Source organism: Martes martes (genome assembly GCF_963455335.1).
Source record: "Martes martes genome assembly, chromosome: 12".
Lineage (NCBI taxonomy): Eukaryota > Metazoa > Chordata > Mammalia > Carnivora > Mustelidae > Martes > Martes martes.
The window spans coordinates 84951460-84974577 of record NC_137900.1 but is presented as its reverse complement, the minus strand read 5'-3'; the positions used below and the strand labels follow the sequence as shown (position 1 = coordinate 84974577).

Below are 23118 nucleotides of genomic sequence, written 5' to 3'. Positions count from 1 at the left end.
AAGGGACTTCATGAAACTAGGAGGAGGCCAGCCACTTGGGCTGGGGGGGTGCCCCTTTGGGGTCGGCGCGATGGCACTGCCAGGGAAGGGACTAGAAGCAAAGCGAATTTCTCCTGTGCATCTGTGTCTGTGCCTGCAGGACCAGCCCCGACACAGAGGCAGCGCCAACATTTGCTGAGTTCAGCAAACGACTCTGAGGGCTTCCTGCGAGCCCTGAATCCCACCCCTCCACCCCCCCCCCATACATACACAGCCATTTAGAGGTGTCCGGGCTGGAGGTGAAGGAGTGTCCCCCCCGCCCCAGGCAGCTGTGACAGGAGCGGGGCGCTGGAGGAGGTGGTGGTCAGCAAAGGCGGGGGGGGGCGGGGGCGGGTAGGAAAACAGGGACAAAAGCTTTGCTCCTTCATCCTCTGGCCTTCTTGCCGCCCCCGGGAAAGCCCCTTCCCCTGCCTTCTCTCAGCTCCAGGCTGACAACCTTTCCTGAAACCTCAAAGGGCGACCCAGAGAGCCCGGCAACAGATAAGGCCTGGAGCTCTTGCCCCGTTGCCATCACTGAGCCTCACAGGCGCCCGGTGAGGTAGGCCCAGGCTGTCCCCCCCCCCCCCCCGAGGTGGCCCCCCAGCGGCAAGGTGCGACAGCTCGGGGCAGCCGGCCCTCCGCTCCTGCAGGTCTGCCCCGACGCGGCCCGGGTTCCCGCGCATCCTGTCTCTGGGCCACTCGCTCATGATCTCCCCACCCCCCACCCAGTTTCCCAGCTGCCTCCAGAATGGGGTCGGCCTCCAGAGCTGGAGAAGCCCCCAGAGCTGGGGCGCTTCGGTCCTTGGGCTAGCCCTGACCAGGCTGCCTTGAGAGCAGGCCCTCCGCCTGCCCCGGGGCTGGGGAGGGTAGCCCCCCGGCCCAGCCGCCCCTGCATGGGATCACCTGCACCCACGACCCCGTGACAGGCACGCCCAGCAGAGACTCGGATGTGCCCACGAGTCCCGGCCCGGTTTCTGCAGGTTAGCAGCCCCCAGGGACGTGCTCGCATACACTCCCGGAATGCACAGTGTGTGCCCCCATGTGCTGCTGCCCTGCACAGCTGTGGGCTTCCCGAGGCAAGAGCCGGCAGATCTGGCGGGAAGTCCACGGCCTTGCCAGGCCCCCGTCTGCTTCCCTGAGTGCTCCCCTCTCCTGTCCACAATGGGGTGGAGGCAGGGTCTGCCGGCGAAGGGGACGCTTGGCCACCAGATGTCCTGGGCCCCGCTGCAGCAGGAGGAGGCCGGCCACCGGACACGGCTTCCTGGGGGCCTTGGGTGGAAATCGCCTGGGACCTCCTGAGTGCTGGAGCCGGCAGCCAGGCAGGCCTAGATGAGTCTCTCCTCTGGTGGCACCTTGAGGACACTGTCCATCTCCAGCCGGGCTCCGGCCACCTCCTGCTGGCTGGGGCTGTAGGTGCCCTCGGACTGGCGGCGCTTCCTGGCTGCCAGGATCCCTGAGAGGAGGCCCAGGAGGAGGAGGAGGAGGCAGGCGCAGGCCGCGGGCACGGCCACCTCCAGCAGCGGGAACGGCAGGGGCAGCGGCAGGCCCTTCTGCAAGAGACGTGGGAATGAGGGCTGGGGGCGTGGGGTCCATGCTGGTGTGAGGGGAGGTGTTCCCAAAGTTCCTTATGGTCCGGTGGAGAAGGGTGGGGATATGCCCTCACTCCCAAAAGGACAGGAACCTCTGCTTTATTCTGTGGACCAGTGAATTCCAAGTGCCCGCAACAGGTGGTGGCGCAGGATAAGCCGCAAAGGAGATCACAGAGACTTTCCCCAGACACAGGACCAGCAAGCCAGGACAGGCAGTCCCCTCCGTCTGCCCCCAGGGCCCATGCCATGCCCACGCCACCATCCTTCAGCCTTGAATTCCAGCTCCGGGCCCTTCCTTTCCTGGCCACAGCGGGCCCTGCCACCCAGCCTCCCCCGCCTCGCTTCCCCCTCCCTGCCATAAACCCAGCCAGGATGAGGCGGTGGGGACTTGATCCCTCCCGGTCCCAGAAGGTGGTCTGCTTTCTTAGTGTCTGTGGAGACCTTGTTTCACCCGGAGGAGGCCTCTCAGGCAGTATGTAGGAGACGCTCCCCGGCCAGGTGGCCTGTGCCGGGTGGGAGTGGAGGGGGCCTGCCCAGCTGAGGGTGAGCTCAGAACCCGCCAGGGTCTGCCCAGCGAGGGGGCCTGAGACCAGGCTTTAGGGAGCCCTGAAACCTCTTCCTCTCTAGACACAGAACAAGGATGCCTGCATCAAAGGCCTGGACCTTGGAAGTCCCCAAATCACAGAATTCTTAGATTCCAGGGCCCAAAGGTCTCAGACTCACCGGCCCTTCCTCTGTCCTGTGAAACCTCTCGGCCACTGGGACCTGGGTCCCAAGTCCCAGGACCCAGCCCTGAAGGAGGAAAGGCACCCAGGGCTGGAGAGCAGAGTTCCGACCAGCCCAGAATGGTCCATCCCCAGCCTCTGCGCGCCCCTCCCCGCAGTACCTCTGGGAGAGCTGTAAAGCCATTTCCTCCCTTGGCCCCGAGAGGAGGGGAGGTAAGGGCGCCAGAGGCTGTAAAGTTCAACTTGAAAAGAAACATTCCCCAGAAGCAAAGGGGATTTGCGGGTTTATGACCGGGGCTACCAGAAGCCTGTGAAGATCAAGGCTCCGCTCCAGGCTTCCCTGCCTACCTCTTTCCCACCAGCACCCACGGTGGGCTCGCAGCCCACTGGGCCTGTGGCACCGGTTCCGCCCCTTGGTGGAAAGCGGAGCCAGGGGGAGGTTCAAACTCAAGCTACCCCCATCGATTGGGCCCCTCCTCAGCTGAGTCTCTGGCTGCTCCTGCTCAGAATCCAGGGCTCTCCAAGTCTTCCTACTGTGGAATCCTGGCACACAAACCACTGGAGATTACAGGCCCTTGGAGCCACCAACCGAAACCCCAGAATCCCAAGGTCCTGTGAGACCTGAGTCCTGGTCCCAGAGAGGACTTGGCAAAGCCCCACTGTTTCACTGCCAGTCCCCAGAGGGACGGCGGGGCCTCCCAGGCCCTCCCTGAGTCTCCTTCCCTCCTACTCCCTGCCCCAGGACAGGGCTGGTCCAGGCACAGCGCCACGGGCTCTGTAGGTGCTCCCCCCACCCCCGGACCATCTCACCGAAGTCCAGGACAGGGCCCTCGCCAAGCACCCCCCGGCATCACTCACCACCACTTCGCAGAACCGGCCCGAGAACCTGGAACCGCAGATGCACTCATACAGCCCGCCAGCAGCCCGGCACGTGCCGCCGTTCATGCAGGGGTTGGCCTCGCAGGGGACCTGACACCTGAAAGGCAGAGAAGGCGAGGGTCGGAAAGCTGCTCCCTCCTGGGGGCCTCTTGCTCCCCCATCGGCTTCAGCTTCTCAACCCCTGCCCCCAAATACGCAGGTGTCCACCCGCTGTCGCCATGCACGGTCCCCGCCTGGCAGGGCCCTGCCAGGTGACTGAGGCCAACTGTGACCTCCAGCACCACCCCCCCGTGTCCCAGCAATCACAATGGAGAAACGGTCTGCCGGGGCAGAAGCGTCGGGGAGCCTGTGTGAGGGCAGTGGCCCAGGGGTGCGGACGCCCTCTCTCTGCCCATCTGTGTCTCCCTGGGTGGTGCTGAGGTGGGCTCAGGGCTCAGAGCTGGGCACTGGGGGCCGAGGCTGAGGTTGAGGTCTGAGGCTGAGGTAGGTTGAGGTTGAGGCTGAGGGTTGAGGTCTGAGGCTGAGGGCTGGGGGGTAAGGATGAGGCTGAGGGCTGAGGCCCTAAGAACCACCACCAGGCCACTACTTCCCCAGTGACAGCCTAACAAAGGATGGCCTTGGAAACCCCGGGAGGAAAGAGCTCAAGTGACAGAGGTGGGCCATCCGGCACTGTGGGCACAGTGAGGGTTGAGAAGGTGAACAAGGGTCCACACCCCACTCTGTCTGCCCTGCCTGGAGGGGAGCCAGGCCCCCCTCCCCCACCCAGCTCCCAGGCCCCCAGGCCCACCTCTGGCCACCAAAGCCCTCCTGGCAGCTGCAGTTGCTCCCCTGGGGCCCACCCTCACAGGGGCCACCGTTGAGGCAGGTGAAGTTCAGGCTGCATTCCTCTGGCACGACAGGCAACCTGGGCAGGAAGCACAGAGACCACACTGGGTGGGGGCAGCACCCGGGGGGACCCGGCCAGGCCCCCAGCCACCGTGGCTACCACAGGCCACCTGAGCCTCCAGGTCCTGAGCTGTAGCGTTCAGGGCCCACCTACTACAGACCCAGATACCCACCATGAAAGTGGTGTCTGAGGTGGAAAGGATGGGGCACAGGGCTGTCCTCCTGCGGCTCCAGCCCCCTCCCCCAACAAGGTGTACAACCTCCAGACCCAGGCGGGGAACATCTCCCTGGGCTCAGAGTCCCTGGAGAAGCTGAGGAACGTCAGAATTCTCCTTGGAACAAAAGCATGTTCCCAAACATAAAACTTGGGCCAGACATTCCTTCTTTGGGGGGGGGGGAGGTCACGCCTCTGCCAGACCACCCTCCATAAGCTTGGCTCCAAAGGGAGCAGGAAGCCAAAACCAGACTGAAAAGGAGAAGCATCAAAGTCCAGCCGGCTCACTCTGCCCCTGCCATCCTCATGGGACTAACAGGGATGAACCAGGACAGGTAGGGAAGCCTCCAGGTTTTCTTCCAAACCTAGCTCCGGGTTCCCCCATCCCCTACCCACCCCCCCAACAAGAGCGGCATTGATCTCAAATCCAAACTTATCTGGGTTTTACCTGGAAGCTCTAGGGGGCGGCTGTTCCCATTTCACAGATGAGGGCACTGAGGCTCAGAGAAGCGCCCACAGAACCAGAGCTGCGGCTGCGGAGCCCGTGGACTTGGGTGCCGCACCCCCGCCCCCGCCCGGGGAACCCACAGGGCCCCTCCGGCCCAGACCGCCCGGGGCCATCCGCACCTGCAGCGCGGGCCCACGAAGCCAGGCGGGCAGCGGCACTCGAAGCGGCCGTCAGGGCGCGAATGGCAGCGGCCACGAGCACAGGGTGCCGAGCGACACGGGTCGGCGCGGGCCTCGCAGCGCGGGCCCTCCCAGCCGGGGCCGCAGGCGCAGGCGAAGGCGTCGAAGAGGTCGCGGCAGCCGCCGCCGTGCAGGCAGGGCGAAGGGACACACACGCGCGCGCCGTGGCAGCCGAGGCGTGGGGCAGGTGCCCCGGGCCAGGCTGAGAAGTGCTCTCGGGAGCCGGGGGCTGCGCCGGGTCGCGGGCGCGCCAGGGGCAGCGGGAGGCCGCCGACGGCCACGCGACCCAGGCAGCCGGTGAAGTTCTCCGCCAGCAGCAAGCGGGCGGCGCCGGGGCCGCGCAGGAAGCCCAGGTCGCCGGCCAGGCCGCGCAGCGCCGCGGGCACGGTAGCCCCGTCCAGCCAGAGCAGCCAGCGCGACGCGGCGGCCCCCGGGCGCTCCATGGCCAGGCGCACGCGGTGCCAGGCGCCGTCGGCCACGCGCGGCCCGGACCCTGGCAGCACTGCCCCGGGCAGGCCAGGACCGCTGCGCACGCCGGCCACCAGCGAGCCGTTGCGGATGGCCAGCCAGACGGCCGCGTGGGCGCCCGCGGTGGCACGCAGCAGCCCCGCCTCGGAGTCGCGTGTGCGAAAGGCCAGCGACAGGCCGCTGAGCGACAGCCGCGACGACGCGTTGTGCCCACTGAAGGCGGCCGCGGGGCCCTCGCGGAAGGTGGCTTCACCCACACCTGCGGGGAGAGGGAGCGTTGGGAAGGGCACACGGGCAATGACACACCTGCCGCCCCCACGGCCCCCGCCCATCTCAAGGAGGGCACACCCACACCCCCATCATCCAATCCCAGGAGCCATGGCCCCCACCGCCCGGGATTCCACCCCTCATAATTCCCTACCTTCGAGAACCAGCTTCTGGTGGCCCCGGGGGAGACCTACCCTACCCTACCGCGACAGGCCCACTCTACCCTCCAGGTCACACACCCGGCAATAATTCCTCTGTCCCCTTCCCTCTTCCATGGAGTGTCAGCACTGAGACTCACTATTCACTGCAGTCATCTTTTTTAAATGCAAATTTTTAAAATGCTGATCATGCATTTTAATAAAACGCACTCATCTTTCTAAAATGCTGATCACATCCCTCTCCTGTCTAGAACCATCCCATGGCTCCCCACTTCCCTTAGGAAAAAGTTCTGAGCTGCCTGGTCTAGCTTTCAAGGCCCCTCCTGGCAATATCTGGACCCCAACACCTGTAACTGTGCTTCGGTTGTTCTTATAAACCCTAGGACTTTTGCATATGCTGGTGCCCCTCCTGAAAATGTCTCCCCCCATGCCTAGTCAGTCTTCCTTGTCCGTGGAAACCTGGTGAGTGCTGTCTTCCTCCAGAAAACCTGTCCCTCTGGATGCAGTGGCCTAACCACATTGCGGGCTGTTGGCACCCTGGTCTACTGCCTACGAGTCCTCAGGGTTAGGGGGGGCTCTAACCCAGCCTGGGTGTCCAGAACCCAGCATCTAGGCTGCCCAGAGCACGCACTCACAGACAAAGCCATCAGGGACCTCCTCACAGGTGGCAGGCGGGAGGCAGGGCTGGCCAGGACACCACAGTTGCTGGGCACATGTTGGCCCCGTGAAGTTGACAGGGCAGGTGCAGTGGAAGTCATTCCAGGTGACGAGACAAATTCCACCATTGAGACAGGGGTCAGGCTGCAGAAAAATCAGAGCAGGGATTGGCTCAGGTGTCGGGCTAGCGTCATCCCACCGTAACCATCACTGTACGTGCTCTTCACTGAGCACCTACCACAAACACATGAACTCCTCACAAACACATAGAGAGGAAGTCACTATTGTCCCCATTTTACAGATAAACTGAGGCTCAGAGAGAAGAAGCCACTTGCCTGGCTCATCCAGGCAGGAAGTAGGGGAGCCAGAGTTCACACTCGGGCCATTCCAATGCCAAGGTTGGTGTTTTGCCCATGGACCCAAGGACATGCCTGTCATGCACGCCCCCTCCCCCACAGTTCCCACAGAAAGGCTCAGGCAGCCCTCTGCCTGGGTCGGGGTGTGTGTCTCCCACCAAGACTGGGGAGGGAGGTGTGGGGCCCACCAGATGGCAAGAGCGGCGGGGCCAGGAGATCAGTGTGAATCCTGCTGTGTCACTCTCCAGCAGAGGAAACTCGGGCACAGCGCTTCACCTCCCGCCATTTTCCTCAGCAGAAGGACATGCTAACCCCCAGAGATGCAGGGTAGACCCCGAGAAAGGGACCCACTCCTTTTCCCGGGGAACTCACACTGCACGTGTCCTCAGAGACGCAGCCCACGGTGAGGTTCCAGGACTGCCTGCTGCCCAGCTCGCTGGGCTGGCTTGAGTTCCCCAGCAGCAGCGGAAAGAACGGGAGGTGGAGGTCATTGAGTCTCAGGTCCTGGAGGCAGCCTCGGAAGGGCCCACCCCAGGGCCGGGTGTCAGCAGGGAGGAGCCTCCCACCCACGTGCACCTGCTGCCCCAAGCCCTGCAGCTGGTCAGGCCCGAAGCTGAGTGTCACCAGGTGGCGGAGCCCATCGTCCCAGCGCCCAGGAAGCACGAGAGTAGGACTGCCCGGCACCTCGGCCTGGATCTGGCCCTCACTCAGGAATACTGTTAGCCCAGCTACTGAGTCGTTGGCAAGTTGGAGCAGCAGGCCAGCGGGTTCCCGAGTACGGAGGAGAAAGGACATGGTGAGGTTGGGGCCTGGCAGCTGGTGGAGCAGGAAGGAGGCAGAGCTCAGGGTGCCCCCCAAGCCAAAGGTGGCAGCGGGAACCTCTGCAGGGAGAGAGGATGTCGAGTGTGAGGCCTGTGGGCCGCGGAAGGCCCACTCTCTGCCCGGGGGGCCCCACCTGCCTCGCTCCTCACCATCAGCGCAGGTAGGACCGCTATAGGGCCGCGGGCATTTGCAGAGGAAGCGAGTCCACATGTCCACGCAGGCCCCTCCGTGGGCACAGGGCGGAGGCTGGCACTGCTCACGGCGCTCACAGCCCGGGAAGACATTCTCGCCGAGGTCCTCGGGCAACAGGAGGTGCCCGTCCACGTACACGTCCTCGAGGCAGCCTTCAAAGGCTGTGCCGCCCAGTTGGGCAGAGCAGAACCTGGCAGGCGTTGGTGTTTCAGAAGCCGTGGGAGCCGGGGCCACGGGACTGGAGGCCACACAGAGCCGGGCAGGGCAGTCCTCATGCCAGAGCTGCAGCTCCAGGACCCCCAGGCGCAAGGAAACCTCCACTTTGTGCCAGTGACCATCATTTAAAGCCAGGTCCGGCAGCTTCAGCGTTAGCGCGGTGGTGTTGCCGTGGCTCCAGAGGGTGGCCTGAAGTGTGCCCCCTGCCAGTGCCAGCTCCAAGCTGTCCCGGGCGTCGGTGCGAGCAGCCAAGGCACCAGCAGGTAGTGTGGTGCGAAACCTCAGTGCCAGACCCTGGAGGCCACCAGCTGGCACGGATGTCTGCACAGGGCTCCCGGCCACCACAGAGAAGGTGGTATTCTGGCCACAGAAAGGTCCGTGAGTACCGGGTGGGCAGCGGCAGGCATAACTGTGGACCCCGGCCTTGAAGATGGGGATGCAGGTGGCAGCTGGTGGGCAAGTGTGGCCCTGGCAGCCAGTGAGCTGCACGGAACAGTCATGCCCACCCCAGGCCTCTGGGCACTGGCAGACATAGCCTGCCACAGTGTCGTCACACGTCCCACCATGGAGGCAGGGCTCCGACAGGCATTCGTCCACATCTTCCTGACATGCCAGGCCTTCAGGAGAGACCAGGTCAAGGCTCAGCACTCAAGGCAAGGACTGAGCACTCAAGGCAAAGCTTACATGCCTTGTGGGATGGGGATCTCAGCACCTAGTGACCGAACCAATTCCCAAAGGATTTCTCATGGTCCCCTAAGTCCCTGGAGGCTGGAACCCAAGATACCCCTTCCTTTTCCATGTCTGGTAGATCTCCATGCCCCACGGATTCAATCCCCTAAACACTCACTGGTCTCGCCTTTTCTCCCACCCCACCTTTCTGACTCACCAGCTCACAGGGCCACAGTCTAACGTCCTTTACTTTGCCCGCCTTCAACCCCCTCTACCATCCATATCCACAAGGAGTCAGAGGCTTATTTCCAAAGCATCACCTGGCCAGATTCGCCTGTTTAAGGTCCAGTCACTCACCTTGGCACTCAACATTCCTTAGGGGCTGGGCTCTCCATGGCCCCAAGTCTCAACCCTGCTTCCTCCAAACCTTGAACTGCCTATTCCTCTAAGCATTTCCTAGAAAACATTTCCTGGGGGCTTTGCTCATACTGTTTCTCTGCTTGGAATGCCTTCTCCTCACTTACCCTGTCAAACTCCTACTTATCCTGCAAAGCCCAAATTCAAAGGGCCAGGCCCCTAGGAAGCTTCTTGGATTCCCAGTCCCTAGCTCTTGTGTCACTCCCAACTCCTTGCCCAGACACAGGCTCCCCAGAACCCTGTACTGAAAGTATCTATTTACTCAGCTGAGATCTCTAGGGCCTGAATATGCCCAGCAAAGGGCTTGGCCTGGCTTTTGTGGACAAAGTGCCAGAATGGGGGAGGAGGGGATGGATGTATGCACCTAGGCTCCTTCCCCCCAGTCCCTCTGCCCTGGGACCCCAGGCTGACTATGGAGAGGGTCACCTCACCCTCTCCTCCAAGGGCTCCCACACCAGGTACTTTGGCCCCAGCTTGGGTCAAAAGGCCACAGCCCAACTCCAGCTCAGCCAGAGCCTCCACAAAACAATGAAGGCTAGCCCTTCCCATCATACCCCACCCGGAGGAGCCCAGGCCTCCAGGCCACCAGGATTTGAACCCTGACCCCCGTCAGCCCCCAACCACCACAGCCTCTTTTTGGGAACAGCCAGCCACACCTCATTCTGCCCAAGGCCCCAGCCATGCATACCTGCCAAGAGCCACAGGCTCCCCAGGGAAGTCCACAGAGCCCGCAGCCCCATCGCATTTCCCCCATGGATGGCCAAGAGTGGCGGGCGGGTCGTGGGCCAGGGGAACTAAGCTCCCCGCCTGACCAGCCGCCTCCTTCAGAACTGGCTCAGGAATGCCAGGCACTGGCCTCCCCCAGGCCAGCACAACCCAAAGGGAGGATGGGGATGGACTGCGGCAAGGAGCCCAGCCCTATGGTTGGGGTTCCCCCTCCCGGGCCCTGACCTCAGCTCTGACCTCCCGTCACCCATCAGCTGAGCTCAGCTGGGGGAGGATCTGGGCTCTGGCTGACACTGGTGAACCGCAGGGAACGACACCCGCTCTCTCAAACTTCCGTGACTTCATCTGTAAGAATCCTACCTCGTGGGGGTGTGATGAGGAGGGAACGAAATGCTCAGAAATGCTCATCAGGGGCCGCGCCCACTGTAGTGGGCCTGCCGGGTGCCTGCAAGGCCATTGCTTCCAGGCAGGACCGGGGAGTCTCAGCCCATGGGGGGCAGTTGATGGGCTTCCTGGGTGGCCGCCCTGGGGCAGGGGACACTGAGCCCAGCATCTTTGGGCTGCTGAGCTGGGAGGGAGGGTGGTGATCAGCACCTCCTTGCCCTGGGCGGGGGAGCCAGTGCCCAGGAAACCTGCCAGGGAGAGGAGGCAGTGTGCCCAAGCAGGAATGCGGGCGGGCGCAGGGGAGGTGTCACACACATTCCAGAGGGGGCAGGGACACCCAAGGAGGATGTGAGCACTTCTTTGGGTTCACCAGCGTCCTGGAAGGGTATCTGCGTGTCTACGCATCTGCTGTACCCGAGGCAGGGTGAGGCTTTCTGCAACCCAACTCCTGCCTGATAGGCCCCAGCTCTGCAGAGGTCAAGCTCACCCTTCTATCTGTGATGCCCCACTTTACCTCTTCTGTCCTGTCCCTGCAGGGCCCTTGGCCTCTGCCTGGCCCTTGGAAGTCAGGTGCTTAAGGTTCTCTTTGCCCATCACTCCACACATTCTCCTGGACTCTTGGCCCCAGCTGCCAGCACTGTACCCATGAATGCCGGTCACTGGTTCTTCCTGGGTCCCAGACTCTAGACCACCAGCCCCCACCCTGGCTCCTTCCTGTGGGTGCTCTGCAGACACTTGGACTCGGTATAGACAAGTATGGACACCCAACATGACCCAGGGCAGAAGCAGCCAGCATCACTGACCCTTCTCACTCATGCCTGGACTAACCCCCAGGGCCTCCAGAATTCCCCCCCGAAATAGTTCTCAACCCACTTAGTTCCCTCCACTTTCACCTCCAAAGCCCAGGTCCCCGCTCAGCCCTTCTTAGCTATCACCTGGACCAGCACACCCACCTCCTTCCTGCTCTCCTTGTCCCCATCAATCCAGCCTCCATGCATCAGCCAGAGGAAGCTTCTCAGCCCAGGCCCCCCAGTCTGCCCTTGCCCTGTCGCTGGTGCCCACCTTGCCCCCCGCACCTGTGTAGCCATCTGGACAGTGGCACTGGAAGCCGTTGGGCAGGTCCTGGCAGCGGCCACCATGGAGGCATGGCTGTGAGGCACACTCGTCCACATCCACGCCACATTCGTCCCCTGCAAGAGGGCCAGCTGTGGTTCCCACCAGTGCCCTCAGAACCAGAGAGCTGGAAGGGCCCGTTTTAGAACTATGGAGACTGAAGCCCAGGGAGAAGTGCTAACGCAGGCGGGCTGCACCTGTGTAACAGAGCCAGGCCTCGAGTGGAGCCCTGGCATTCCTCCCCCCGCATCCACACGCCAGTGGCCCGGCTTTCCCGGTAGGGTGGAAGGGGACTCACCCTCAAAGCCGGGAGGGCAGCGGCACAGGAAGCCGGCAGCGTGGCGGAAGCTGAAGGTGCCGGGGAAGGTGGCCTGGGCGCCTCCGTAGAGCGCCGGGTCTGAGCGCTGCAGGCACTGTCCCCCGTGCTGGCAGGGGCCCGACTCGCACTCATCCTCATCCACCTCGCACTGCTGGCCGCTGTAACCTGGGGGCACACGCGCGTAGGTAGCAGGTCACACGGGGTCTCCGGGGAGCGCCTCTCTGCTGCTGCCAGGCCAACCCGGGGCCAGGCTGGAGCGGCTGCTCACAGTACGCTCACCGACGCGGCGAGGGACGGGGACGCTGAGGACGGCGGGAACGACCGCGGCAGGCGGTCAGCGTCCTGTTACTATCACTGCTAGTACTATGGAGCCCTTCGCACGTGCCAAGGCTTCACGGGCACTTCACCTTGACCCTCCTCGCCACAATGCTCGGAGCAGCTGCTGCGATTAGCCCGATTTTGCAGATCCCCGCAGAAGTGACGTTCAGAGAAGCCACAGTCACAGACACACCAGGAAGGCAGATGAACCCCGGCGCACACCTCCCGGCCGCTCACGCGGCGCCGCTGGGGCGCGAGCACGCACACACGCACGCGCACGCGCACGCACCTGGCCAGCAGAGGCAGCGGAAGCTCCCGAGGCCCTCGAGGCAGGACGCATTGTTCGCACAGGGCGCCGACTCGCACTCCAGCACCTCCTGCTCGCAGCGCGCGCCCTCGTAGCCCGTGTCTGCACAGTCGCAGCGGAACCTGGAGCAGAGCAGGGCGCAGGCCCAGCTGAGCGCGGCCCGAGCCTCCACCAGCCTCCACCTGCCTGGCTCTGGCGTGCAGCCTCCTCCGCCCCCACGCCACGGGGCTGCGGCCGCCCGCTCCCGCAGCTCACCCGTTGACCAGGTCGTGGCACTCGCCCCCGTGCGCGCACGGCTGGCTCTGGCACTCGTCTAGGTCCAGCTGGCAGCTGGCGCCCCCGTAGCCCGGTGCGCACACGCAGCGGTAGGAGCCCACGCCGTCCAGGCACGAGCCGCCGTGCAGACAGGGCGCCGAGGCGCACTCGTCCACCTCCTCCTCGCAGGTCACCCCTGGACAGGGCCGGAGACACAGACAGACAGATGGACACCCGGAGGGAGGTCGAACGAGGCCCAGGCAGGCCGACCTGCAAGCAGCTTCAGACAGCTACAAGGAGCGGAAACCTGAGGATCCCGAGAGAATCCGTTGGTCCGTTCGTCCGGAGGAGGTATCTCTTGAGCCAGCAACAGCAGTGAGGTAGAAACAGGACGGCCGTCCCTGCCTCCCTGAGCTCACAGCCGTGGAGCTGGGGAGACGCGGAAGAGGTGGATAGGACATAGATGCTGACTAATTTTTCACTGTGATAAGCTCAGCAGTGGGAGCATAGTGGAACCCCTAAAAGCAAGATCCAGGGTTCTGGCCTGGGCAGCTGGAGTCAGGGAAGGCTTCCTGGAAAAAGATACTTTTGAATGCTGAGTAAGCATTCACTGAATTGGGCCAGGGCTGTGCCAGGATTTGGCTTCCAGGCTGGGGAACTGGCCCAGACCAGCTTGGGGCAGAGGCACGATGTCCTCAGACAGGGGACCATGGAGGGTCAGGAGCAAAGGACAGAGCAGAGGAGGTGAGGTAGGGCTGGGGGCTGTGGTGGCCTCAGGGGCCCCAATCTGGGCTATCTTAAAAGTTGGAAGCCACTGAGTTACACGATTCTGTCTATACTGTGGAAGGCTCACTCTGCCAGCTTTGAAAAGAGTGTAGAGAGGGACTCTGTCGGGGAGGGACAGGGGAGGGACAGTGAGAACTGCTGGAGTGACCCGCTCCTTCTGGTTTCACTGAGCCTTCTTGCTTCTAAAACCCCAAGCCCAGAGAAGCCCCTCTGCCCTGGGCAAAACTGAGGCATCTGGGCGGCCCTCAGGGGTCAGGAGATGTGTGGAGATGAGGGGAGATGGAGAATCTCAGGGTTTGGGGATGTACCACCTGAGTTCATCGGGGGGCCCACATGTCACAGTGGACCCGAGGCCCTGCCCCCCGCCCACTACGTGGGGTTGGTCCTGGGGGACCGGGGACCCAGCTGACCCCTTCCCAGCTCAGCGAGCATCAAACATAGCCCCTCCTTCCTGTGACCCCTCACTCCTCCCGCCCCAGTCCCACTCCCACCCTCTGTGCCAGGGAGAGCCAGGCCCGGGCCGCCTGGAATCCCAGCCTCCCCCGCCTGGCTCTGAACGGAGGGAGGAGGAGCGCAGTGAGTCATGGCAGACTCTGCCCCCGCTCGCAGCCGCAGCTCACCCAGAGCGTGCTCCCCAGGGCCCCCCGGGCACGTCTGGTGCATGCACCTGCTGGCCCGCACACAACTCTACGGATGCCCCTCGCGTGACCTCCCTCGCACACGCAAAGCTAACACTCCAGGGGCGCCTGGGTGGCTCAGTGGGTTAAAGCCTCTGCCTTCGGCTCAGGCCATGATCCCAGGGTCCTGGGATCGAGCCCCACATTGGGCTCTCTGCTCCACGGGGAGCCTGCTTCCTCATCTCTCGCTACCTGCCTCTCTGCCTACTTGTGATCTCTGTCAAATAAATAAATAAAATCTTAAAAAAAAAAAAAAAAGCTAACACTCCACACAGACTCTCAGAACATGAGGAGGCTACGTGGGACCCGTTTCCAGAGTCCGTCCCAAAGTGCCAAGATCCATCTCCTCACTGTGAGCTCCCTCCCCTGGGACCCGGCCCCCCCAGGGTGCACCCCTTGCTCTGAGGCGACCTCAAACCGCCTTCCGCCCTCAGAGCAGAGTTGTCTGAATTCGGGGTTCAGTTAGAACTGGGAGTGTCTATGCTGCAGGCTCCCCGCTGCCCTGGGCAGAGCCTCTCGCAGACCTGTGCCTAGCTGCTCCCCACTTCCTGGCTTCCGGACAGTCGGTCCATTCTGTGGCAAGCTCCAGAGCAGAATACCCTGCAGGTTCCAGGATGCCTCGGCGGCGCGGAGTGGGGAGGGTGGGGGGCTCTCTACGCTAAAGTCAAAGCTCAGTGCGTCATTTTACAGCCTGAGCCATTGACGGGATGAACATCACAGACCTCCGTCCAGGACATGAGGCCATTACCTGCGTAGCCAAGGGGACAGCGGCACTCATAGCGATCAGCCAGGTTGTGGCAGGTGGCCCCGTGGTGGCAGGGCCGGGAGGCACACTCGTCGATGTCCAGCTCGCAGCGTGGGCCCTGGAACCCGGGCACGCAGTAGCAGCGGAAGCCGTGGGGGTCTGGACCCTGGGGCACGCACAGAGCGCCGTGGTGGCATGGCTGAGTGGCACAGCCCTGGGGCTCCATGGGCCCACAGGTGTAGCTGCCATTCTCCGTAGCCTGGCACTCGGTTCCTGGAGTGCACGGGGCTGAGGCACAGACACTTGGGGCCTCCGAAGGCACCATTCCTGTAAAGAGAGAAAATGGGCTGGGCGGGGTGGACCAGAACGCTCCCCTCCCCACTGTCCGGCCCACCCCAGACCACAGAGCCAGAAAGCAGGAGGGGTCTGTCTGCTTTCAGGAGGCTAGACAGAGGGCCACGGGCTCTATAAGCCGCGTCCCCACCGCTCCTGCACAACTACAGCTGGAACTGAGACTGGTTCAGGAGGGTCTCTGTGAAGGGGAAGGGACCAGATGCTTACCACCCCCACCCCCCTCCCCCCACCATGCCACAGCAGGACTAGAGGAAGTTCAGGAGGGTCTCCATGAAGGGGAATGGACCAGATACTTACCCACCCCCACCCCATGCCCCAGCAGGACTAGAGGACAGACGCTCTCTGACCCTGAGAGCTTTGCACCCTGCTCATCCCCTCCTCGCAGAGCCCCTTTGGGGCAGGCACTGTCGTGCCCATTTTACAAGAGAGCAAACTGAGGCTCGAGCGAGAGAGTGAAGACCTTTTTCTTTTAAGACTTATTTATTTTTTTCACAGAGAGAGAGCGTGCACACAAGCGGGGTTGGGGGGAGAAGCAGGCGCCCCGCTGAGCAGGAGTGGGGCTCCATCCCAAACCCCTGAGATCCTGACCCAAGCCAAGGGCAGACACTTACCTGACTGAGCAGCCCTGGTGCCCCGAAAGTGAAGGCCCTTGCCTGAGCCTCACAGCAAGTTACTAGGACAGCCTTGGAGCCTATCACAAGTTTCATCACCCCCACCCACCCAGAGAGGGGGTCTCCTCCCACCGTCCCGTCCACCTCTCCTGCTGGGGGTCTGGCAACTCCATCCCAGGGTGAAACCGGAGATGGAGGACTTCAAAGGCAGGGACTGGGAACTGGGCATCCCTGCCCCCAACCCGGGCCCTCCTCCCAGCCTCCACTCGCTCACTGCTCGGGGCCCGGAAACCTCTCCGGGGATCCCTGGCCCTCACTCTATCCCCCGCCTCAGCAACTGGCTGACCAGTCCGCCTGGCCAAGGTCACAGGGTGCAGGACAGCTGGCTCAAGCCACTGCTACCTCCACCACACCAGAGGGTCACCTGCTAGTCTGGAAGCCAAGCCCCTGGGAGAGCCAGCCCCGTCCCCTCCTGAGAGCCTGCACGGCTGGTGAAGAACTTAGGCTTTGAAGCGGAACTGCCCTGGGTTCAGATCCCCACTCAGTTACCAGCTCTGAGACCCCGAGCAGGTCCTTTCTCCTGCTGAGCCTCTGTCTCCCATCGGAAAGGGGATGAACACAGGGCAGGCCTCACAGCACGGGGGCGGATTCAGAGCCTCAGGTACTGCTGCTGGCCACTCGCAGGACCTCAGTAAGAGCTGGGGGAGGGGAACCGCCATAAAGCAGGAGGCACCCCCAACCTGGGGCTCTGAGAGGCTCCCCTCCCCTGCCCAGGTTGTCATCCAGACACTAACCAGGCCTAGGACAGCTTCAGGCCCTGCACCTCCCTTCCCCCACCTTGGTGAAGACCCCCCAGATAAGGCTCAGCGTCATCCACATTCCACCAGGCAGGGCCTTCCACTGGCCAACCCCCGCCCTTCCCAGCCCAGCCCAGCAGGATGAGGGACAGGGATGTGGAGACACAGACCTTGGCACCAGAGAGAGAACCTGGCTGGCACTCCCAAGCGCCCAGAGCACCTGGTACAGCTGGGCGTGGGCTCACTCACTCCCTAACGGTGGGCCACCAGCGCCCACCCGGGGCTAGGCATGTTGCAAGGGGGCAGAGGGGCTGAAACACCGTCAGGCCAAGATGACCGTGTAGGGCTCTAGTGGTGTCCACAGCCCCCCTCTGACCACTGTTCCCTCCCCAGCTCAGGGCATCCATCCCAGCCCCCTCCCCCAAGCCTGGCCATGTAGGTGAGGGCCGGGGAGTCTGGGCCTCTCTTGGAGTGGCTTCTGGGCAGCTCAGCTTTCTTTTCCCCACCCCAGCTGCTGTGGCTGATCTGTTTAGAGCCATGTCCTTTAGGGCTAGATGGCCAGATGAAGGTGGGAAGATAATCTAATGGAGGTGGGAAGATAGTCTGATGGGGGTGGGAATGGATTGAGCTCCCTTAGGAAAGGACAGCGGTTTGGGCATCAGACAGGCCTGTCTTCTGCGGTTCGAACAGTGCCACCCCATGGGGTGCTGTGAGAAACCACTGAGGGGACAAGAGTGAAGGCCTGGCCCCCAGTGAGACTTCATGAAGGGCTGTGGCCATTTTGATCAGGCTCTGGATCACCACGGGAGCAGGGGCCCCAGGACCCTATATGCTGGCGCCCCACGGAGTCGGAGTCTAGTGACAGGAGAGGAAGGAGCGCCTCCAGTGAGAGTCAGGCAGAGAAGGAGGAAGCTGCTTATCCCACGGGGCACGCAGTGGCACCCAAAGCCTGGATGGGAGACACCCCTCTTTCTTGTATCCTCCCGGTTATCTTCCAGTTCACCTTAGCTGAGGGAAGGGAGGCTCAAAGACGAAGGGACTGCACTGTCCCACAGCCTATGAGGGGCTGGAATCCAAACCCAGGTCCCACTGCTCCAGACCTTCACCCCTGGGGCTTCTGAACCTCTGGCCTGTATTAAGGATACAGATTTGTGGGGGTGCCTGGGTGGCACGGTCAGTGAAACTCTTGGTTTCAGCTCAAGTCGTGATCTCAGGGTCATGAGATCGAGCCCTGCATCATCAGGTTCCGCACTCAGGGGGAGTCTGCTTAAGATTCCTCCTCCCCTCTAAAATAAATAAATAGATCTTTTATTAAAAAAAAGAGGGAGAGAGAGAGAGAATACAGATTTCTGGCCCTGCACTCCAGACCTAGAGATTCAGAGCTATTGGGCCTGGGCCCAGAGAATCTGCATTGCAGCGTGCTCCCTGGGGAACCCTTTGCACATGGAGACCTAGGAACCACTGGCCTCAGTCCTCAGTCTGGCAGGAGTGACACCAGAAGGCGGGGCCGGCCCTGGGCTGAGAGGTGGAGGTGAGGGCAGTGGGGTAGAGGGGGGCCGGCCCTGGGCCAGGCTGGGGGCGTGGCCTGTTGCCAGGGCGACGAGGGGCCTGTGCTTATCTTTACAAATCCCTCCTGACCTCTCAGGCTGCCTGGGACGACCTGGCAGGGGAAGGATTAAGGGACACACGCCCCTCCCCTTCGACCTGCTGCCCTGTCCCAGGGCAGGCCCAGATCCCACCGCCAAGAAGGGAGGACGATCGTCCTATGATAACAGCAACCGTTTACTGAGTGCATACTATGGGCTGGGAGCCGTGCTTAGGTCTGTGACTGCGCGACTACCATTGATTCAAACCAGGAAGGGTGGGTGCTGTTAAGAAAAGTTCTGTTTTCTAACTCAGAGAGGTTGTAAACTTGCCTCAAATCTGCCCTCAAAAAACTAAGAAGCAGGTTGTCTCCAGACTCCTGAAAGGCCCATATCTCCCAAAGCATGTGAAATTCCCACTTTGCAAACTCGACGTTGCCAGCCATTGTTGTCATCTTAGGGCATCCCAGCGCAGCCTTCCCAGGTCACAGGAAAAAGTCTCTGGAGATTGGCACAAGGCTGGAGGTCCCCGGATGGGCCTGGGCAGAGCAGTCAGCCTTCCCCCTTTAAGCAGAACCAGGCTGTCTGTAATCCCACCGTGCTTCTGTGGGCTCCTTGCCAAGGGCCTACTAACTCCTACTTTATGTGCACTTATGGCTTATGTGTCATCACTGAACAGGTATTCAAGAGTTAAATTACTCAGGATTTAATTGCAGCAGGATAAATTGAGCTTTTGTGTGGCTCAGGTACAACACATGTATGTGCACTTATAACAGACCTCGTGATAACTCCTGACAGCAGATAGGAAGTGTTTACCGAGGGTGAGTTTTGAGAAGCTTCTTGTCTTAACGTGGCAAGAAAGAGGATATTTCTGGGGCACCTGGGTGGCTCAGTGGGTTAAAGCCCCTGCCTTCAGCTCAGGTCATGATCCCAGGGTCCTGGGATGGAGCCGAGCAGAGAAATCGGGCTCTCTGCTCAGCGGGAAGCCTGCTTCCTCCTCTCTCTCTCTCTGCCTGCCTCTCTGCCTACTTGTGATCTCTGTCTGTCAAATAAATTAATAAAAAAAAAAAAAAAGAAAAAAAAAAAAGAGGATATTTCTAAGAAGTGGCCCGAGATCTTGTAAGATGTGGGAGCTTCTGACATAGGGGCAGACACTGCTCAACTAATCCCACTAGGCCCCCAGGACAGGAGTGAACACCCACTACCCCACAGCCACCAGGAAAAGGCTAAGTTACCCTAACAAGATGGGACAGTTTGGAATACTCTAACACAAAAATGTTTTACACCCCACCCCGAGGCTAAATGGGGGGTTCAGTATTGATAATTTTGGTAACGAAAGTGGGTGACAATGGCTGCCACGATTCACCGCCCACCCTGTGCCTGGCACTGGCCTATCCCAGTGTTTCCAGCTTGGGTCTCAGAGCCCAAGTCCAGGCGCCCCCAAACAGGCCACTTTTATGAGTGGTCTCTGGGCTAAAACGTCCTTGGAAACTGCAAGCCAAACTGAGTTGGAGAACCACTGTGTTTTCCCATCAGATCCCTCAGAGTTAGCTGGGTGGCCCCCTGAAGGGGCGGAGGAACAGAGAAGGGACGTGACTTAAATAGGCAGGTACCGAACACACTAGCTGTGTGACTCTGGGCAAGTCCCTAACCCTCTCTGGGCCTCATTTCCTCCTCTGTAAACTGGGGGTGTTAGAGCCAGCCTCACACAGCTCTGGGGAGATTCTCAGTCCATCATGTGGAGCGCCCAGCTGGCACTGTCGGTACAGCATGGGACTCTCAATCTCAGGGTGGTAAGTTCAAGCCCTGTGTTGGGTACAGGGATGTCTTAAAAATGATAAAGAGATTTTTAAAAATCTTTAATAGGGGCGCCCGGGTGGTTCAGTGGGTTAAAGCCTCTGCCTTTGGCTCAGGTCATGATCCCAGGGTCCTGGGATGGAGCCGAGCAGAGAAATCGGGCTCTCTGCTCAGCAGGGAGCCTGCTCCCCCCGCCCCGCCCCTCCCCTCCTGCCTCTCTGCCTACTTGTGATCTCTGTCAAATAAATTTTTAAAAAACCTTTAAAGAATTAAAATAAAAATCTTTAGTTAAAACAACAACAACAACAAAACAAAGTTCATCACGGGGGCCCATTAGCATAGTATCTCCCAGGGGTGGCCGGCGGTGCTCTTTATTCACTGACCAACAATCCTTTACTTGGAGCAAACGCTGTCTAGCCAGCCAGTCCTGACGCTGGTTCACATGTGTGTGGCTCCCCTCACCCGCTGTCCCTGCCTCTCTGCCTCAGTCCCACAGCCCCCCGCCTCACCCCCAGCGCTGGGGGAGGAGGGGCCAGACGTGGGGACGGGACTGCTGCCCTTTGTCAGCCAGGCTCCCGGGCTGTGAGAGCCCAGCCCGCCCCCATTGTCCTCCAAGATGCTTGGTCCTCTCCACAGAAACCAGCCAGGCTTTTGTGGCAGAGCGGGCCCAGGGTGGAGGGGCTCAGCTCAGGGCCTGGCAGGCCTAGGAGGCAGAGCCAGGGGCCCAGGGCTTCCAGAAAGCTCATCCCCTCAGGGATGGAAATTACTTTTCCAGGGACACGGTCCCCAGCCCCTCTCTTCCTGGCAGTCAGGCGTCAGGTACTGGTATCCAGGAATGCTTGTGCCCACGGTGCCCTCACCCCAGCTTTTGGGGATCCCCAGGGAGGGGGCTCCCTGCAAAGAAATCACAGTGAGAACGGCCACTCCCGGGCACCCTAGCAGGATCAGATGGGGGTGAGCCTGTCCCTCAGCGGCCACTTTTTCCGCAGCATCCGTCTCCTTTGTGTTCACTCCGTCTCACGGTTCACGCGAACATGTGTCTGAGTGTGAATGCACATGTCGCTATCCGTACCCTGGTGTGTGCAGGCACCCATCACACACCTGGAGGGCCGCGTGTGTTTGTGTATGAGTGCACGTGGCCCCCTGCTCACGTGGTGAGTTGTGCCCTTGTACGTGCCACACCAGCGTGCAGGTGCGTGTGTGTGTGTCTGCAGGTGTGAGTGTGTACGTGGTAGGGCAGGGGGCAGAGAGCAGATCCACACGCCAAGATTCCGCGCCCCTCATGTGCAGGGAGCAGGCCCTCGGCTCCTCTCCTGAGCCCCGGATCCGCGTCAGGGGCCCTGCTCTTCAGCCCCCATCCCTGCCTGCGCCCCAGGGTCCTTCCCTACAAAGTGGGGTCCTCATCCTCCCCAGGGGCCCTTCAGAGAGGAGGAGACGAAGGTGTTGTGAGTAGGCCCCATGAATGGGGAGGAAGGTCCCAGGTAGGGGCCTGGGGAGGCTTGACCTCCCACCCTGGGAGTCTGAGAGGTGCCTCTCCCCCCAGCCAGCACTGAAGTCCAGGCCACCCGCCCTGGGTTGGCTCCCTCCGCCAGCCAGCAGCGGAGGCGGAGGCAGGCGGGGTCAGGGGACTTCCCAGGCCTGGCCCCCGTAGCTATAGTGACCAAGACAAAGCGTCCCCAAGACCCCCCAGGAAGAAGTCCAGGCTGCCGGCAGCACACGTGAATCCTCTCGGACAAAAGCAAAACCGTTTGGCGAACGGGGTCTGGCTTCGGAAGCCCTTTCAGCCAGGTCTGGGAATGCCGGAGAGGGGGCAGCAGGGGACACACGTGCCCCCCAGTGCCTGGCCACTCCCCCAGGGGCCCCAGAGCACCCCCAGCCCCCAGTGCAGGCAAGGGAACACACACATGAAGGGGATGCAGGTGGGCGCCGGGCTCCCCTGGCCTCCTTCCCCCTCCCCACCGTGATCCACGGGGCTGGGGTCTGCTGCCCCCGCCCCGGGTCCCCTTGTCGAGAGCTAAGACACAGCTCAACCCACTTGACAACTTATATCCCACAACTTGTGCTCGGTCGCAGCCCACCACACCCAGAAAGCCTCAGACGACTCTCAGCTCATTCGGGACAGCTCACAACTTCACCGCACCCACAGCCCGGCGCACACTCACAACAGACTCGGGGATGAGACGCCCACTACCTGCAACCCCCGGCTCCCAGCCTCAGCCCAGGGCTTCCCAGTCCCAACATCGCCCCCAGGCCGCAGCGCCCCAACCCACAGCCCCTTCACAAAGGCCCCCAGGCCACCCAGCAACCCCCCAAGGCCCAGGACACACACTCCACACAGGCCCGGGGTATCTGCGCTGGGAGACAGACCCAGCCCCAGTCCCCCGCCCCCACCGCCACCCCAAGGCTTGTGCCCCAACTCACCACCCAGGAGGGTGAGGGCCGGAGCCAAGAGCAGCAGCCGCGGCAGGAGAGGGGCCAGAGGCCTGGAGGCCGGGGTCCCAGGCCTGGCCAGCGCCATGGCAGCGCGCTCAGCTCCCGGCTGTGGGAACAGGCGGCCTGGCTGGCTCCGCACCCCCCTCTCCCTCCAACCAGCACTAATGCCGTGGACAGAGGCCCGGCCCCTCCCTCCCTCCCCTCCCGCCTCCTCCCCCACCCCAGGCCCTCCCAGGCTGCTCCACTGGGAACAGATTCTAGAGGAAGGGTCTGACCCACCCCGTCTCCCCAAGCTCCAGGGCTCTAGAGAGGCCTCAGGGGGCCCTGCAGGTCTGACCTGATCTTCGTGCACCCCCCAGCCCCCCTCCTCCCACCTCTCAGGTCCTGCTGCCTCAGCCTCCTGGCTAGGGAGGCTTTCTGTTCTTTTCCCAGATGATGCCCGCTACTCCCAAGTCCTAGGTTATCCCAGGCTGCCAGACACGCCCCCATCTCTTCTCAGCCTGGGCCCCCTCCCCAGCCCAGGGCTGAGCAGCCAGCAGCCTCCCAGACCTCCTCTTGGCTCAGAAGCCCCAGCCCTTCCCACGCAGCTTGTTCCCTCCCGCTGCTCCCCACCTGAACAGGTACCCCCCAGCCTGCAGCCAAAGCCCTCTTCCCTTCCCCACACTCAGCTCACCAGCCCCTTCCTTCTCACTCT

The 23118-nt window shown here is 62.0% G+C and overlaps 1 protein-coding gene across 2 annotated transcripts; it reads right to left on the bottom strand.

Moving 5' to 3' along the window:
* Positions 1 to 1343: 1343 nt before the first annotated feature.
* CRB2 (crumbs cell polarity complex component 2) lies at positions 1344 to 22509 on the bottom strand (the record flags this gene model as incomplete). Of its 2 annotated transcripts, none has more annotated exons than XM_080820591.1 (13): positions 1344 to 1568; positions 3191 to 3308; positions 3999 to 4115; positions 4938 to 5724; positions 6526 to 6691; positions 7276 to 7784; positions 7875 to 8736; positions 11392 to 11519; positions 11741 to 11926; positions 12369 to 12508; positions 12642 to 12837; positions 14853 to 15176; positions 22413 to 22509. In XM_080820591.1, the coding sequence occupies 13 exons, from the start codon at positions 22507 to 22509 to the stop codon at positions 1344 to 1346; spliced, it is 3855 nt and encodes a 1284-aa protein (XP_080676717.1). The 2 variants fall into 2 exon arrangements, with proteins under 2 accessions (XP_080676717.1, XP_080676716.1); XM_080820590.1 differs by having other exon boundaries at positions 7875 to 8750; positions 11406 to 11519.
* Between the last annotated feature and the right edge of the window lie 609 nt (positions 22510 to 23118).